Source organism: Rhea pennata, chromosome 7 (genome assembly GCF_028389875.1).
Source record: "Rhea pennata isolate bPtePen1 chromosome 7, bPtePen1.pri, whole genome shotgun sequence".
Lineage (NCBI taxonomy): Eukaryota > Metazoa > Chordata > Aves > Rheiformes > Rheidae > Rhea > Rhea pennata.
Genome location: NC_084669.1, coordinates 25880062 through 25899890, shown reverse-complemented (window position 1 = coordinate 25899890; position 19829 = coordinate 25880062). Strand labels below are relative to the sequence as shown.

At 35.3% G+C, this 19829-nt stretch overlaps 1 protein-coding gene across 6 annotated transcripts in view; it reads left to right on the top strand.

Moving 5' to 3' along the window:
• KCNMA1 (potassium calcium-activated channel subfamily M alpha 1) overlaps positions 1-19829 on the top strand; it is a 510592-nt gene that overhangs the window by 363152 nt on the left and 127611 nt on the right. For all 6 annotated transcript variants that reach the window (XM_062580642.1, XM_062580641.1, XM_062580640.1 and 3 more), the window contains 4 exons: positions 87-192; positions 1574-1656; positions 4439-4508; positions 6311-6466. In XM_062580642.1, coding sequence (XP_062436626.1) covers positions 87-192; positions 1574-1656; positions 4439-4508; positions 6311-6466 — 415 coding nt within the window. The remainder of the gene's footprint in view (positions 1-86; positions 193-1573; positions 1657-4438; positions 4509-6310; positions 6467-19829) is intronic.

Genomic DNA, 19829 nt, shown 5'->3' with positions numbered 1-19829 from the left:
AAATAAATGAGAGAAATGGGGTGATTAATTCTGGAAACTGACTTCTTGTTTGCTCTTATTTTGTTTTCTTTCTCTTTCCAATGCAGTATCTCCCCTAACCTTGAGCTGGAAGCTCTTTTTAAACGACACTTCACTCAGGTGGAATTTTATCAGGGTTCAGTCCTAAATCCCCATGACCTGGCAAGAGTAAAGGTAACGGTTTTATTGTCTCCTGCTAATTATCTTTCTTAAAATACTAATTGTAGTTGGAAAAAATGGAAAATTTTTCTTCAGCAAATCCCAAAAGATTGTTTTCCCATCTCTATTAGCTGGCCTAATGAAGTATATTATCTGTCTTTATAAGCCTTGTTTTCCTTGTATCTTTAGACTTTCAAAACTACTATAACATTGCGACCAAAGATACATTATCTGCCATTTTACTGAAGTCCTTATGAATTTTTCAGTGAGGTTAACTCAGGAGCCTGTTTAACATTAATGTTTGATATAATAGAAAATTGTCTTACTATAATTGCTTAAAGTGCTATTGTCTTACCTACATGAGAATGAATAGCAAATGATTTTTTATCCGTCAGACTCTTTTCCCGTTGTCCAGAATCCTGAAAAAAAGAAAATATAATTTGAGATATTTGGTAGCTAAAGTGAGATGATTTTACTGTCTCAAATCCTCTATGATAAATAATTTTGTACTCTTCAAAAACATGAAATTTAAAGGAAATAAAAGAAAAAGAAATGGCAGGCTGTCCTATAGGCAGCATTACCTCCTGCCCCTCCCCACCTCATTTTTTTAATGAAACATGAACTAGCCCAAACCAAGGAAATTTTAGTGCAATGTTAACACTTCCTGGAGTAGAAATCCTGTTTGCCCTTTCTAGCTGCAGAAGTTGCTTAACCTAGAATAGCACAACACACACTGCTTCAGTTTAGCAAAACAAAATGTTCTCATTATGACCATAAAATTGCATGTGGTGTTTTTTGTTCTTCTATTACATCCTTCTTTGTGTTAGTATTTGGTCATATACACTGAAAAATATTTTTGTCATCTGCTTTGAGTTTACTAGGTCTAAGGCTTGTGTGTTAGCAGTCCTGTAAACAGATTAGCTCTCCTCCTCATGCTTTCTAAAAACTGGTGCTCAAATTCTACATCATCAGTGCAGCCATCTTTTTTAGTTTCTAGTATGTCAGTACTTAAATTCCCAAACAAAACTACAGGAATTGTGGAAGCATGCACTGATGTAACTTTCTAGGGATTCAGGGATATGAATTTCAGTATGTAATTACAAAAGTTATGTTCATTAACGCTTTCATGCCTCCGCTAATACAAAGCAGTTAGTGACTGATCTAGCAACCTTACGTGAGAACCATGAGCAAGATCTAAGAAGTTACTATGTCTATACAAGAACTGTTATCATCACCCATATTACCTACAATGTCCTGCAACGTTTCTGCTCAGCAGTATTGCAAACTGTCATTCACATTTGCAGTGGAAATATTGAATTCCCTTATAGATTCTTGAGGAAAGAAGATACGGAAACAAAGGTTGCTATTTATGTTTGCTTTTTCTTTGGTGTCTCAGATAGAGTCAGCAGATGCGTGCCTAATCCTTGCCAATAAATACTGCGCTGACCCAGATGCTGAAGATGCCTCCAACATTATGAGGTAAACTCATTGGTTTTGAGTAGATTTTGTGTTCTTAATTCTGATTAGCTAGCTTCTGGTGTCTAGATAGGCCATAGCCACATACAGCGTTATGTTTGCTGATCTGTTGCACTTGATCATTGCCACAATTTTTTGGGAGGGGAGTTGTTACAAGGCTGTCTCAAAAGTTCAGGAATGAGACCTTCTTTAACTTAACTGCTTTTGAAATAGTGTCAGAAGAGCAAATGATGAAAAGAGGAAGGAGTGGCCCAAAAATGAACTTTGAAATTAGTGTATTTCAGTTTGAGCCTGATATACAGGCCTTCTTTCTCATTTGTAGTATCCTTCCTTCATCAGATGTATAGATTGCTCTTCTTCCAAGAAATTACACTTTAATATTATAAACTACGAAAATGTATGCATTCCTCTCTGATAAGCGAGGGATTTGATTTCCCCCTTTTTTAGAAACTGACTTTAGAACTTCCTTACATGGAGTAGAAGATGTCTTCTAAAAATTGGTTCTTTCAGAAGAGACACGAGCCTTTCCTATTTCTTTGTTACAACAACTGACTGACCAAGTTAACACTAGTTCTCCAAGAGCCCTGAGAGCAGAATCCCACTGCATTTATTTGCTGTGTGACTAGTGTTGTGTTCCTATCATGTAGTAATTCGCTAGTGTTCTCCAAGACCACTGATAGGCACTGTCTTTTGGATCTTGGTTGCTCACTGTGCTAGTTTACTCAATAATTCATTTTTTTTAAGACATCAGGAACATCATTAGGACATACTCTTAATCATTCTGTCAGCCCTAGAGTTGAAATATGCATAACTGGACACAATCCTAATACAAACAAGGGGAAAAGAAGTGCAGTTATGTTGCTGCAACAGTGTTGTGTTGGGATGGTGTTAACAGTGGAACTGAAGGCCCCTTAATCACCTCGTACATTACTGCTCCTCAGTAACTTTGTTCCTGCAAGTAATCATACTGCTTAAGGGAAGGTAGGGTAGACACTACTTATCTGCATGTGTGTCATGATGGTCTCCTAGCTCCATCTTCCATTTTTATACTGAAAATCAAAAATTGGTTACACTGATTTGGCATGTGCCGCATTAACGAGCACAAGATTTTGTCTTTGCTTTCCTCCTTACGTTCTCTGAAGGAAGGAAAGGAAAGGGTAAGTTGGTAGATGACAAATATAGAATTACAGTGAAGCTGAGCTGTTCCATTTCTTGTGTTCATACAACCTTAGTTTTAATGAGCTCAGTCTGGCCTTTTTAAAACTAAAATGTCAAAGATCTGTTAAAAATTCACTAACACTGTATTGGCCAAGTGCTGTGAACCAATTATACTGGCCTGTCAGATGTTTGCACTCTGTGAAGTAACAGTACAAGCAAAATAAAAATAAAAAGTGAAAAGTAAGATCACTTCTCTGGAAAAAGTTCAGTGTATGCAAGAGCTCTGGAGGCCTGTGGAAGGTACAGGGTTAAATACGCCTAATTCATTTTCCGAGCACGCTTTTGGGATTCAATGCAAGAAACCTTGTAATGATTTTAATAGCATAAATGCATTAAAAGTGCTCCAGTTGCGGATTGTGTTCTTAATAGATTCAATATATTTAATGTAATAAAGTGAATTTAAATGAATTTGAGTGAACAAAATTAAATGTTTAATTGAATAATTGGGTGAGAAATGGAAAATTAGAAGGAGGAGGAGCTCTGTGTTTTCTCCTTCCAAAAGATAACATACATTAAAACAATTCATAAAACTTTCTGTATCAGTTTCGTGCTCTAACCTTTTGGTGTACCTTCGGTATGTGCAAGACAGGTCACCAGCTTGCAGGATGCTTCCTACAGAACACTACTGCAAACAGTTGTGATGCTTAGTCTGATGAGATTGGTGGTTTCATAATAACTCAGATTTTCCTTTTTCTTTTGATTATTTTCTTTTCTTCTTTTAGTTTGTAAATATAGAAATGATTTTTTTGACCTGTTTCTCCCAATCTTTAGTTTTGTTACATGCTTTTTTCATTTTTAAATTAGGTATTCCTCTCTTCATAACATATACTATCAAGCCACTCATTTTTATAACCTATTTCTTTCCAATCAATTTTAATTTCTACACAGCTGAATATCTTGGCCTCATTAAATAATAAAGAATACAGGCAAACTGCAGATTGCAGAATTAGCTCTGTATTTTTGAAATTTAGAATTCAGATACCAGTTTGGTTGTTGAGCTTTGAAGTAATCCATAAAAATTAAGATGAATTTGCATGTAGATTTATGTCAAATAAATTATTATTCATGGTGTTTAAATATGACAAATGCCTAGCAACTAGAAATAAATAAGGAGAGGAAAAAAAGAAATTCATATTCTTTCACATATTTATCATTGGAAAATTAATCAATTACATTGATTCAAGGAAACAAAGATAATCACTGAAGACACAAGGATAGTTGTTAGTGTATTGTTTGCTTAACAGAATAAGTGGGGTATCTGAACAGAACTTTTGAAAAAAGAAAATAAAAGAGCTTTTTTTCTGTATATTCCATCAGAGGAATTTGTAGAAAGAGGATTCAGTCTGGTCATTCAACTGGGTAATTCCTGAAGTTCGGTGTTCTCTAGTGTAACTTAATTTGACCAGATGTAAAAGTTGCATTGATCTGTCTTCAGTCACTATGTTTCAGACAGATGAATAAGAGTATGTTTTTAGCTGTGTGGAGTAGAGGTACTGTGATACAATATCCAAATATTCCACTAGCTAAAATGTTATTTTGATTTGTTTTTTTTTTTCTTTATTTCTAGAGTCATTTCCATAAAGAATTATCATCCGAAGATAAGAATTATCACTCAAATGTTACAGTATCACAATAAGGTAATGTGAAGACTATCAGGACTTCTCCCCAGACCTTTTTCTTGCAGTGCATTCACTGATGCACATTCTTTTCTAGATCCACTGATGGGAAGCATTTTTCTTTCCAAACAGAAACATCCTTATAAGTCTTGTCATGTAATCCAGTTATAAGTTAATTGAGCTGTATTCATATATGCAAGAGAACTTACCAGAATGTTGTGGCATTTATTAACCACCTAGGATCTAATTCTCAAAGTTGCAGACTGTCCACAGTTCCCTTTTATTCCAGATGAGCTTTTAACCACTTAGCTACTGCAAATTTTGCCCAACTTAGTTTACTAGAGCTATCCATGATGAATTTGTGGCCTCTTAGGCAAGTCACCTGAAGTCAATTTTTTGTGGATACTTAAGAAAAATGATTGACTGAAATGCATGAAAATGTAGACCTGAAATTACCAGGTAGCAAGTACAAAATAAATAGAGTGCTTCCCCCCCCCGCCACACACACACAAAATGTATTTCAGTTGTGGAATTTGTTGCTGCAAAACATTACTGGGGTGAAAATTAGGATCTGCTTAAGAAATTGGGCAAATTTGTGACTGTTAAATCTGAAACCATTAAACACATGGAAGTCAATACACTCAATTCTTTAGATGAGGAAGCCCATAAACTGCTGATTAACATGGCTAGGGAGAATATACCAAAGCACAGACTACTCATAAATGATCTACTTGTATTGTTTTGAAAAATATCAACTGCTGCCCGGTGTCAGACCAAAGGGTTGGCTGGGCAGACCTTCATTAAATGAGGTATGATAATCTGGCTTTAGGAGCGTTTTAACTGCCAGCAGCTCCTTGTACCTGTAACCTCTGGCTAGAACAAGAGTAATTACTGTTGCTTAGTCCATGAATAGAATAGCTTGTTTTTACAGAATAAAAGCAAAGTGTTTCTGTGCTTTACATGGTGTTAGGGGGAAAGATCTTTTAAATATGGCATTTTACTTTATTTCTGATGAAATGTATTTTCAAGAACTAATGTTTTTCAAAGGGCTGGACAGTGATACTAACCTGCAAAGAGAAACAAGAGCATGAAAGCTTCTGTATGCTTATGTGTGTGCATTTGTACAAGGCAGATGAGAGACTTCAAAAGAGTTATACCAATTACTGAAAAAATTATTAATACCTAATGAACTGAACAATGTAGACACTGGAAGATTGTTTTGATTAGCTATTTTTCTTTGCGCTATTCTTATAAATAGCGGTTTAAAGAAATAGTAAATAGTTTAGATTTTCAGTAAGTCAAGTGTTTTTCCTTCAGGGCGGAAGGAAAAAAAAAAAAAAGACGAGTGTAAAAATGCCTTAGCTTATGACAGTGTCTTATATAGCTGCAGCTCCACATGAGTTGTAGTCTAAGTTATGTTAGATTTCTGTGTATTATGCATAATTTGCCTTAACTGTCAGAGAGTAGCTCAAACTGCTGTAAAAGGAATATGTGAAAGGAAGGAAAACTTTGTAACATTCTGTGGTTCGTTCAGGTGTGATGATGGGCCTAGCAGAGTGTCACAGCCAGCTCTATGTAGCTGCAGTATGGCATGAGAAATGCAAGATTTTATCTGAAATAGGTAAGACTGGAACAGATTTCAACATAGAATTATATTCTTAAATATTTGGTGTGCTTTCACCTACTCAGAAAAAAATCAAGCCTGTAACAAAGACTCATTCACTGCTCTCTTTGAATACTGTATACTGTCTATTTGCAGAAGTATTTGTGGGTCTTCACTTGTGGGTTTATTTTCTTTTTTCTTTTTCTTTTTTATTTTTCAGGCCCATCTGCTAAATATTCCAAGCTGGAATTGGAAAGAAGGGGATGATGCAATTTGTCTTGCTGAGCTCAAGCTGGGTTTCATAGCTCAGAGCTGCCTGGCACCAGGCCTTTCAACAATGTTAGCCAACCTCTTCTCTATGAGGTCGTTCATAAAGGTAACGTCTTGTCTCATTAGAATGTATTAGTACACAATTCAGTTTGTCAGAGGGTTGAATAGAGAGCATGGCTCAAATGTGAAACAGATAGGAACACATTAGCAGCTTTTGTAAGACCAAAAAAAAAAAAGGAAAAAAAAAAAAAAGGCCCTGCACGCTTGCACACAAAAGTTCTCTGCTACGAATTGGGCAGTGGACCAGGTTCTATCAAAACTATGTTGTTGTTTTTATTTGGCAAGTGCTTGACCATTAAATGATTGTTCAAAGCACCATCCGTTTCTAGGGAGATTTTTCTAGTATTTTGTGTTTTGTTTTATACAAACCATGTTTATCAATCAGGAAAGGCCCGCTGTTAAAACATAGATATAATTTATATATATCCCATATGGCAACAAAGCGCCCGGGGGAAAAAAAAAAAAAAAAAAAAGATCATTTTGCTCTTTTACATCAAGTGGCTAGTGGACTTCTGACTGTGAGTAAATAAGGACCATGTGTTTGAACTGAAGCCTAAACTTCCTACATCATCGTTCATGTATTTGTTTCTCCTCAAAGAGCGTTTTTTGGCTTACATGGCAAAATTGTAAACCAGTTATTCCTAAACTTATATGGCAACTGTACTAATTCAGTGGACCAAGGCTTTAACTGCAGTAATCAGTGCTTCCTTCCTCATTGTTTTTTTGGGACACTGATTCCAAACATAAAGGAGATTCAATTTCCAATACCATGAGTGTTATTATAGGACAGAAAGCCCTGGAATGTGAGGTAGTCCATGGTCCAGGTCATTGTGCAAGTGGACAAAGGAAAAAGCCTAATGTCATCAGGTGAGAAAGATAAGACTGTGCCCATAGAGGTACACATACCAACGAAGCGCAGTGAGTCTTTATTTACTTCTCATGAGGTAAGTCCTCGGAGGACTGAATTTCTAGCTGAGAGATCCCTTGGAGTCCCAAAAGACTTGGAGAGCACAGACTCTTATGTGTCAAAAATATCCGTGACTACCATATATAGCAAAAAAAATGCCTATATGGAAGCAAGCCTGGGCTTTTCACTTTAATGTCTGTAATTAGGCTGTTTGCATCTTTATTCATCTTATGGAAAAAAACCACATTTTATTTTAGTAAAGCCAAAGTTGGGAACTGCCTATGATTCATCAGCATATGTTTGCTGTGATGTTAGTCCTCTCTACTTGTATCCCAAAGGAAGACTATAGCTCTAGGAATCTGCGTTCTTCCTGAAGGTCATTTTGGTTTCCCTACTCTTACCTAATATGGTAATGTGACATTCTCAAGGGTCTCAGACATTTCCAACAGTCACACTAATGTATCCAAATGACTGAAGCAACCTTTTCTATGAACTCCCTCTTGACCTCAGAAGTAGACCTGAAACTTCTGTTCAGCTTCTGTCTTTCCAAACTCGGAAGCAATCATTTTTCTCTCTGGAAGATACACATATATTAGATCTTAAAGCAAGTTATTGTAATATTGAATATAGAATTGCAGTGAGAAAGCTGAGAGATTCAAAAGTGATACAATATACAAATGCAGGACTTGGGAGAGCACCATACCAGAGAGAGACCTATTTATTGGCTGGAACTTGTAGTTGAAATGACTGGAAAAACTTAAAGGTAGCATTTTTGCAGAAAATGCGTCTAAAGACTCTGACCACTTTTATGCCTTTATATTGTCCATCTTCAACTCTGTGCTTTCTATACTTCCATTTTATAAGGTAGCAAGTTGTTAACCTGCTATTTTTAGTGGAGTGAAGGATTGGACTAACTCACTGACTGATGAACAGTTTTAAGCTGCAGGCCCACGTTTCAAGGCACTTTGCCCCTTCATTCTGATCTTCTTTTGGAATCCAATGGGCTTGAAATATTCTACATTTTTATTCCATCTGCCTATTTCTATCTATAGAGAAGAAACAGAAGATTGGCAGTAAATCTGATTTAGAGGAAAATATGTGATCACATACGTGATGTTTTTCGGACAGAGTGAGCATACACCATAACTTGTTACTTCAAATGCCATCTTCAGATGGCACTAAAAACCATAGTCAGACACTGCTTTGGGATAATAGAAGACTGCTAGTATCAGTTAAAAAAGATGTCTGCTCTCTTAATAAGAAAGAATTGTCCGGATGAGTAAAATGGATGTCCTAATTTCCAAGGAACTAATAATTCTGAGTATGTTAAAATCTAAACCAAAATAAATATACAAGAAGTGAGGCATGTTTCTTATCGTGAAAATCTAACTCTGTTGGTGATGGCAAGAAGTTTCTTTCTTTAAATGAAATGATGTCCTTTCTCTAGATTAGAGAGAATCTCACTCTAGAAACTCTGTTTGAGAGAGTAAGCTGTTAGTTAGTGATGGTTGTGAACCTACAGTGTATTTAGTAGGAGAGCAGCTGTGACTGTGCTGCATTGATTAAGAGTTGTTGAGGAGAGCTCTATTGAGAAGAAAGGTGTGCTGCTGCTAAGAGAAATTCCAGCTCTTTTCATTAGAGCATTGAATTTAAATACTGTCAGACTTTCATATGTTCTTTAGGCAAACATTATTAGTGGAGTCTCATATACAAGTTAGAAGATTGCCAGGAAAACTTGTGGAATTTCTTCCTTTCTTTTTCTTCTTCTTTTTTTTTTTTTTTTTTTTTTTTTAAAAAAAAAGAAAAGAAGCTTAAAAGGTGTTTGTTCCTCCTCCTTTCTGTCAGGATTAGAAAGTTGTTTAATGTGCCATAAGTATTTCATAAATCAAACACAAATGAACGTGATTAATGGTGACATTGCACACATTTAACTCATTATATGTTACTTCACTTCAAAGTGATTTGCATAAACTCTCTGCGCTGTATTAAAGGTAAAACAAACTAAGCATCCTAAAAATATTATATTTGTGTCTAATATTTTCCTTTTGGTTTTAGAGATGTAATCTTATATGGAACCTTTTACACCAGACTGAACAAAATCAACTCAAATAGGTTATGTAACACATAACACAAAAAGTGTTTTGTAAACACTTAAAGGAAGAAGAAACGGTTGCACAATCCAATGATGTGTTAAGGAAAAAGCCTCCACACCTTAAACGTATTTTAATAGTCTATTGTTTTTATAGCACAGAATGTTGTTGACATTGTCTTAATAAAGGAGCTGGGACTCCATTGCACAAGATTAACGTACTATACTGTAGCGCCATTTTTTGTACTGTTTGGATTTGCAAATGTATACCAGAAGTCTAGCCACATGAAAAATGCTGCAGAGAGTAAGTAAATAGAATAAAAGGCAGACATAGCCAAATTAACCCCTATGTACAACCATGCAGTCCAGCATGACTTAGTGTTGTTATGTAAATTAATAAAATACAGAATGTGGTCCTTGAGTGTAATGCAAGTTCACAAAACAAATTACTTTTGTGTTTGCACTGTTAGTAAGACAGTAGGCACCAGGGCTAAAAAATGGTCTAGAGCAATCTCAGTTCTTCTGTAAGCTATTTTGAGAGTAGGACTGTTCTGTGGGCTCTTCTGGCAGCTGTTGCTCATAAAACGTACTCAATGCCCACTTCTTCCACTGTATTGCTTCCTAGTCCAGTCTGAGAGACGCATAATAAAACCACATAAATTTACACCAGTCAGGTGCTTACACATATACTCATGGAATCCATCAGATAACTTTCTATTTGTTTTTGGCAACCTTGACAGCATTGACCTGTCTTGAAGTATGAGACTCGTTTTTTCTACTCCTTCTGAGCCAGAGTAATACATTTATCTTGGCCTGAAGTCCACAGCAGTGTGTGTTTTTCAGCCTGTGATTTAACTAGATTAACACCTGTCTACCTTTTGCGTTTTGTTTTGTTAAGAATAATGCCCTTTTCATAAATTTGAGAGTTAAGTACTAAAAGAAAAGAACCCGTATACCTTTGAATCTATACCCATCAAGGACAGTATCTCAAGAAAAATTGGGTGTCACAATATTTCAAAAATAGTAGTTCTCTTATTTGATCTACTCCAAGACTGTACATTAGCATATATCATGAAAAAGCACATCTCATTTTGGAAATCAGACCTAGTCTTAATTGAAATATTTGATTTTTTTAAAAAACACATTCGTTTTATATCAAATTTGAAAAAGATTCTTGTATACAGAAAGAACTGTGGAAATAGTTGGCTCAGGTTGTAGAGTTTTTATACCACTAAGGATACTTGTTAGCTTTGATTTAAGGAGACAAAGCAATTGAGTAAAAAGGTAGTTGATAATTTATAATACTTAAGGAAATTCAATTATAAGACTGTAAATCTAAGAAGCTTCACATTTGCTAGGAATGTATGAATTGCTTTCAGCCAATTACTTATCTGTCAGATTTTGATATCCATGTCTAAAGGTATAATAAAACCAGACGCCCACACAAGCAATTTGGGTAGACTGAAAGGATATTATAGGAGGAAATGTTTAAAATACATTGCATTACTTTTTTCAACTATCAATCAAGAATATAGTTAAAGTGGAATAGATCACTCTGAGATTTCCTAGTGTAGTTGAATTGGTTTGGTTTGGTTTTCGGTATTCTTACGCAGAGATGGATGTTCCACTTGTACTTCCTCCTTCTTGTACATAGATACGGTTAGAAAAGAACAATGCTAAGGAAGAGGGGAAGAGAATTGTAAAATTACACGTGAGGAGATCATGGAAGCTTTCTGAGCTTAGGTGGAAGCAGGTGTCCCTGTCTCAGATGGAAGCTAGAAGAAAAGATTCTGGCGTTCCCCGGCAAAGAGGCAGTGGTTTCCACACTTGCAAGAACTCATGCCTCCTTCCTGAAAACTTTAACACACGCTCATATACGTGCACACACACATCCATCAGTCCCCTCAAGGGCCCAATCCCAGAACACTTTTCATGTTCATGAAAGACAATATAGCATGACTGAAACAACACCTTGATTAGGGCTCAAGAAAATTTTTGCTGTGAAGATGTTACTTTCGAGAAATTCTTCCAAAACATTTCTCCACCTAGCCTTCTGGGCATTTTTGAAGAGCAAGTTACATATTTATTATAAAAAGCAAATAGATAACAACTTTCCCATGGTTTTCCTAGTGCTTTGTTCATTTTTTTTCATATAAGCCTTTTAATTTTGGGAAGACCATTTAAACTTTCTCTCTGTATGCTCTCAGATAAAATACTGCATGCTAGGACATAAATGTTGAACAAAATTTTGTCCTCTTGAGTAAAACATATTCATTTTAATAACAGCTACAATATTCTACTACTGGAGGCATAATAATTGAATTCAACTAACTAATTTACTGTGCTGCTTGCTTGTGACTTTTTTTCAGTAAAATTAGGTTTATCAAAGGAAATGTATTTCAAAATATCAGATGCACATTCTTCTTCAAAACATCTAAAATCATTCTCGGTAGTATTACTGCTTTATGCTCTTTCCTGCATGGTGATGAGCTGAGCTTGGTCAGTGGGGAACAGATACTACAACTGCTTTCATTGTGCTCTAAAAGAGTTTTCATTGTGTCACTTTTTTAATATTTATAAAGACACTCCACCATCCTCTCTGTGCTTTTCCCACTAAATGCAAAATTCAATATAATATTCCAAGTCACACTGCAACTCTGCTGTTACTTCTCTGTCTTGATAGTGAATCTTAGACCTCCACAGTAGAAATGATATAACATCCTCAGGTTCAGAGATGCTCAATCTCTTTCATGTAACTATTTATGTCATTTCATTGAGAAGTGAATGCTGTGAATAAGATTGATCAGTTGGGGCTACATAGCTGCTAATTACACTGCCAAGGGCTGGGCTGGATGTATTGAGGATTTAGGGGTTTTCTTGACAGTATTAATGTTTGTGCTTGTGAGAGGTACAGCATTTTTTCTTTACTCTGTCACCATGTATCAGTAGTAAATGATTGTATTATGTAAATATGTTTGCTGATATCAATATTGTATCTATATACAGATAGAGGATAGGAGCATTGTCACTTGAAAAAAGATACAGATGAATATTGAATTTCTTTTCTTGGGGTATACTCTGTCATTTTCCAACCACTCTTCATACAGGCTATTGAATCAGTGGGTAAATTGTTTTATGAATATCCAGGAGACCAGAGTTACAGTATAATTTAATCAGGATAAGATAGTCTTGTCCTTACAGGACAAGAGGAGAACTTGGGAGATCTGGGTTCAAATCACTGTAGTGTAGCATATTCTCTGAGCTCCTTAGTTGTCTAAACTCACTTTACCTTACTTTCCAGCTGTAATTGTGTAACTATTTTGTCACTATATGTTAAAATTTTCTGCAGAGTTTGCAAGGTTTCTGAAGACAAATTTTTTCTTACTGTTTGTACCAATGGAGTACGCTGTGATAACATTTTACAATGATTGAAACTCAAAAATGAAAGAGAAGGTTATATACTTATTCTACATAATTTGTCATGTATTCACTAGAAGACGACTGTGGATGATTCCATGTTGCTGTGTCAGAAACTACCTGTATTTTCTAGAACATTACATTTGTATGTGTTGCTACGTAGGTGTTTGAAGTATGTTGGCTACTTCAGGGGTAAAAAGAACAGAATGACCTGCAAAGCCTTCTCATCAGGATCATGCAGGGAGAAGTCGCAAAGGTGGTTGTTCTCTGCAAGGAAAGTGATATAGCACAGTGCCTTTTGTCACTGCGTGGTCATGTACATGAGATGTACAATATTCACATGACCAAAGAAGAAGGTCTAAGTTAAAAAAGGGAATGCATCAAATGAGAATCACCCTTGAAAAACTATTGTACCTTCATTAGTTCCAGTTAGAAATGGCAAACAAGTGTGTGAGCTCTGACTTCAGAACATTTTGCTTCTCCAGTTGAAATAGTTTCTTCTTAGTTGGTAAAAGTTTTAATGTAGTAGAAACTGATTTTCTCTTAAATTAGCCACTCCTGAAAAATAAATAGAACATTGCTCTGCCTCATGATTTGAGTTTTGCTAGCTTGATTGTCCAGGACATATTGGTTATGTTACAGAGGAGAATATTATGCTACAACTATATAAAGAAGATTATCCAATTCTAGATGTTATGGAAATGAATAGTTACTTTTCAATTCAAGAGGATTTATGATCCTATGGGCCTGAAAGTTTGAGCTGTTACTAGTGCATGGAAAAACAGGTCAAGGTTGCTTTTTTGAATGCAGCTGTCTGTCATCTGCATCAGTCAAGGGAAGAGATTCTCTCATTTCATGTAACTAGTTGTGAGGATTTCTTTTTCTCTAGTTAAGCTCTTTTAGTCCATTTCTGCTTCTCCTGGTTGTATATTTTATTGCAGCTTGTTGGTGGAAGAGGCCTTGCTAATTCTTATGCTGTCAGTTTCATAAGGAAGGAAAAAATGTGATGGCATGGCCCCTGAGTCTCCCAGCCAAAAAGCAAGCTATATATTTTATATATTAAAGTCAGCTTGATTTCAGGCAGGTTCTCCACATATCTTCTTAATTAATATTTGGAATATATTTGTTGGGAAGTTAGAGTTCAGATTCTTTAAGAAGAGTGAAATGAGCTCATTTGAAAATGCACACAATAACAAATTGCATCTGTTTGGCTTGATCTAAAACTAGAAAAATAATAGCAATAGTAACTAGCCATACCAAAGGAACAGATTATGTAAAATATTCTCTTCTATATTCTGGAAGAGCAAAAAAGTATAGCTTTAAGGACAGAAGTGTACAAATGCAAGAGCAGATAGAAAAGAAATGAAAAGAGACTTTATATAGAAATTACTCAAATACTGTTTTGAGGTTGATTATATAGTCTCCATAACGTCCTGGCTTCTGAAAAATGTGAATCTATCATCATGAAGCTAATGCACACAAGCACATGCTTTAGGAGAGGTATTTCCTAAGCATTATGTGCTGTGAACTCTATATACGTGAAGAGAGTTGAGTTTTATTTTTGATTCAGCTCAGACAGAGGATTCAAGCAATGGTGCCTTGTCTTACTCCATTCTGAAAAATTCAATGATGGGCAATGGCAGGAAGAAGTAGATTTTACCCACAAAGAATGTGATTAACCTCTGTATAAATGATGCAGCATGAAGGAGAGCTTTTTAGAAACAGTATGCAGTATGGTAGAGTTTGATTTTAAAATCTCTCTTGAAAATATTTTTATATAATTTCAGTTAAAAGAATAGACTGAAGAAAATTGCCTATGTTTTCCTGAACTTCAGAGGTCTGAGATATAAACACACAAAGTGTGTAAGCATGACCTTAAACCGAAACTGTTGTATTAAACAACCGATTCAAAAAGAAACAGGAGACATCAGCCAATTTTTTTGACAAAAAATAAAAATTTTTCTTCCCTATTCAGCTGCAGTGGGAAGTGGTGCCAGTGGCTGCAGGAATTGATTATTTCCCTGAGCTGTTAAGCTGAACCAAAGTCTAGAGCTTTATATCAAACATAGTTGGGCATTATTAATGTATGCATGACGATTTTTTCATGTTTTCATGCAGATATTTTATGTGCTGAAGGTTAAATACTTATAGGCTTTGGAGTTTTAGAGGTATGTTTCTGAAGCGTACTTCTTCATTCAAAAATCTGAAAAGTGTCTGCATTTTTCCTGATTTAGAGAAAAAGAGACTTAGAATTTTATTCAGTCCTCCCTCAAAATGTGGGACTAGCAGTTATACCTTACATAAGATCTGAATAAGGCTTGAACACTTTATTCTAGAGGCCTATGACAGAGAAAGTAAAAGAAAAAGAAAACAATGAGAGAAATGAGAAGCAAAAAAGAGAAGAAGATAAATAATAGCAGGATCCAGTAATATCAAGGTGATTTCCTTATGTACTGAAATGGTTCACTGCTATTCTGTTTGTATACTTAGCACCTTATGGTATTCCTCACTGCAGGTTTTCTGCTACATTTTCTTCTGTTTTAAATATTGAGTGGTGTTAACTTCTGCATTAGTTACTCTGCTAGCAAAGGCTCTAATGAAATATTTGCCTCCTTTGCCAGTTACTCAACCATTTTGTTACCAAAAAAGTATTTTCCAGTAGCTCTCTGAGATTCTTAATCAAGAATAACACAAGGTTTTATCTAAATTCCTAACTTCTCAAGCTTGCAGTTGTCCACAGAGATAACTATGAATAGGAGATAAATCCTTGTGTCAGTTTTTGATATCAGAAGCAAATATATTTGACTTTCTGGAACCCTTAATACTTAATAGAGATATGCTTTCTGCTGAGTGTCTGAGCTAACAAGCAAAGGTTTGCCATGGGAAACTTTGTTCTAAAATGAAATCTATTCTCTTTGACTCAACTTTATTAGCCCATAATATACAAAGGTAGAAAACAGAAGTATCCAGATTCTGCTCTCAGGTGAGCTGAAATAAGGTAGACCAGTTCTGTTTGCAGTAGCAGTTATTTTTCCTACCATAAAGTTAAAATGTCTGTATTTTTTTTTCTTCTTTTTTTTCAAGTTAAAAACAGTTTTTTTCCTTCTTTGGAAGCACACTAACATTTTCATGTAAGCTAAAATTAAGGTGTTAATTTCAATAATGAAATAGTTTTCATAGTTTTAGTAACTGAGATTTTTGGTATGTGCTAGTAGCTTTGATTAGTAGCATCTTTAACCAAAGTCGGCTGTTTGCTTCTGTAGAGCCTGCCTAATGTTCAACTATTTCTCATTATTTTCAGCCCACTGGCGTATGAGGCACCTATATTTTAGCTGTATATTGGACAATTTTGTAACCCTACTTTAACAGTTCAGTTTTGACAACTTACTGTTGATGTCTGGATAAGTACAAGTAAGAAGTAATTAGTACTATATAAAGATCAGTAAATCCAGATATGGACTGGATGACACACTGGATGATGTTTTCTTTTCCTAGCATCCCAAATGTCAGCAATTCTTTAAATTCATTAAACAAAATTTCATATTATCCTATATTCACTAGTATCACTTCAAGGAAGTGAATTCAACACTAACCAGTCCTTTTTGAATCACTTTGGTTTTGGTAGTCCTTGCTTGGATCCCCGAGCACCTAAATACATTTCTGACCTGCAGTTTCTCCAAATCAAAACCAGAGACTTAAACGGAAGAAAACAAGGCAAGAAAGTAGAAAGGACAAGCAAGTAGAAAAGCAGCGTACAGCCTTATTTGGTTTTCTTTATGCTTTTTTTTTTTTTCTCTTTGCATATTTTTTCCAGCCCCAGGTGGTGTCGATCTAAGAAAAAGCCACAAAATAGAGCACAAGTCACAAACATGTCATTGATATCATTGTTCTGTTTTTCACCCTGCCTGCACTGTATCTGTTTTGTGTATATAAAGAGCTGCTGATCAGCAACATTTGTAAGCCTCATATAAATAAAAGGGTTGCAAAAAATGTGATATGACTACTCTGTGTGTGGTGAAGAGTAACACAAAGTAAATCCATTTTAGCATCCCACATGGTCTACAAATGATGAAACTATTTTTATGGAAGAAATTTCTCTTGATTGTTTGCAGTCTGCTTGTCAGGAAGCATATGATTTGGATCATCTCTATATTGCAATTTATACTTGTAATTGATTGTTTACTTTTCCAGAACTGAAGTAACTGGTTACCTGGCAGCCCATCAACAGGAGAGGAAAAGGAAAAAAAAAAAGAGTAGATTTGCTGTAATTGGTATTTCACTGAGTTCTTAGAAAGTCTGCAAGCCTTCTGTTCTTCCAAACATTTTTTTTCTCACATTCTTTTGAAAAAGTGCCCTTTGAATGACTTAACATGAGGAAAAGTTTGGTAAATCCCAAATTAGTACTGAGCCTGTGGGATAAAATTGTAAACTTGTATAAAACACCATATAAATTCGGTTATAATAGCTGTGCAATTCAGATTAGTTTTTTTAAATCTTGGAAAATTGTGCGTGTGTAAGTTTATGTCACACCAATAAATAATCTTTTTTTATTAACTATTAAATTGTTATGTCAGAATACACTGTGATGTCTTTCTACTTTCTTCTGTTCAGACAGTGATCCTGAAGCTTGCCGGAATCGGTAGAGATTCTTCCAATAGTTTAAACAAGCTGTAGGTTAGGTTTGTTATAGGGAAGAGAGGCTTCGAAGCTGTGAAAGAGGTTAACAAGCTCAGCGTTATCATGGCCATCACATCATTTCAATAAAAGCCATGAGTGGACATGTTATGAAAATGCTTCTTCAAGTTAGAAAATTAGCACAGCTGAGGCTGTTATTTATACTGTTAGGACACTGGGCTCTTAACACAGGCTTTTGCAACCGCAGAAGCTCAGCTGTAAATCCTTTTCTGAAATCTTTCACAGGGGCTGTTGCTTTACTTCTTAGTGATGAATAATGCAATCCTGACTGAGCTTCGCATCTATGGTAGTACTGTATCTCTAAGGGTATTTTTGTACTAGTTATCCATAAGTTGCTAGTTTGACACTGAATTGATCTTACTATCTCTTGAACCTTTAAAAGTGAAAACTTTTCTAACATGATTTAGACAATTTCTGGCCCTTGGGCAGGGGGGTTGAACCAAATGATCTCCAACCTCAACTCTTCTATGAATTTTTCACAGATTATCGTGGGGTGCCTTTGTTTAATGGGATAGCACAGATTAAGCATAGAACAGGTGACTGGACTTAGAAAAGAAGTTGAAGCAGGCAAAGAAGATACCCGTGGTATGAAATTTAAAGATAGACACAATGGTGCAGGTATGCAAATTGACTGAAAGAGAAGGTGGTAACACCAGTGGAGCGGAAGTGAGATGAAAGCATTTGTAAGTTTGTGGCTGTACTCATAGATGCCAATAAGCGATTTCATAGATGCTGAGATTTCAGCTTGGATAAAGGAGTTAAAAGTGAAATAGAAAGCAAGATATGCAGATTGTTAGCATGGAGAAACAGTTCATTTGGTATTTTGGATGATGTTAGCTGGTGATATGGTAGAGAACAGAAAGAAGGATTGAGTCTAGTGTCTTGGGAAACTCCATAGGCAGGTGGAGCAGGGATAAAGACAGTACTCCAAAGGAACAGATATGGCAGTAGGAATAAGAAAATCACTGTTTTTCTTTAGGTTTCTGATTTTATAGTTTTTTGTGAACTTTGTGATTTGGCACTAGAGTAAGCATATGAAACACAGAAGAAAAGCTTAATTTTTATAGAAAATATTAAGTGTTTATAAAACTATGTAAGAAGGTATAAGAAAAATGTAATTGTTTTAGAGTTTTATAAAATGAGTAGGATTCAGTGACAAATATTGCTTTTGTTTTTACATGCAGTTTACTTTTAAAACTTCTGCTCATAGTATTTTATTTTCTACAGAATATGAGATTTAAAAAGCAAAGGTAAAATTTTCAGTTCCTAAATATTTAATAATCAAATTGTAGATACTTAGCGTAAAAGTGTTGTTACACAACGAGCATTTTCCTCTGATTATAAATTGGTTTAGAAGCATAATTTAGAGTTGAATAATGTGAAGTACAGTTAATGAAACAACAATATGAATGAATTGGTTAAAAGAAAATACAGGATTAATATCCAGAAAAAAGTCGCGAATGACATTTATGTAGGCACGAAGTTTGTTTTTCAAGTTAAGAGGTTGAAAGCAAGTTGCTGGATACATTAAAAATGTGTACAATGTGTTGTAGGCCATAGTCCTGAATTGGCTCAGGTGTGGAGTACGTGCTTTAATTTTTTCCATCTTAAATGTTTATACTTTTTGAGTCTACATAGAGACTTAGTTTCTAATTCCTCCATCTACTGTGAGAACCTCTTGTGTTAATGCTGTTCAAAAACAGATGTAGTTTGACCTAACAGACAAAGATAAATTGTTGCTTGCTTAAAGATGCTTTTCTCCTTATGATTAATTGCTGAATGGGTGACAAATTGACTTGGATGCTTTTACCCAAGTCACTTACATCTCATGTATTAATTTCTTTGCTTGATTACCAATAGAGATGTACATTTATATTGTAATATGGAGTATGTATTCATAACAAAAAACAGACTCTTCCTGACATATTGTAATGCATTTGCCATAAAGAATATACAAGCCTGTATATCTTGCTGCCATAAGGCATTTCATAAAATCAGTGACTGGATATTAGCCCATATATTTGACACAGTGGGCACTAATGTAGCTGTTCAAGATTTTAAAGCAGTGAAAAGTTGTTTATCTTATTGGACTGAATTCTTTGATAAGGATTTCTGAATGCTGAGATTTCTGCATGTATGGGACAGAAAATCTTGCTCATACTTAGCAGGGTGCAATTGCACTGGCTCAGGAACTTTGGATGAGCAAGATCAGCAATGTAGATTAAGGCACGTGAGCCTCATCTGCTGTAATTTACATCGAGGACAGATGTTTTCCAAAACATTCTTTTGTCATGTCATTGG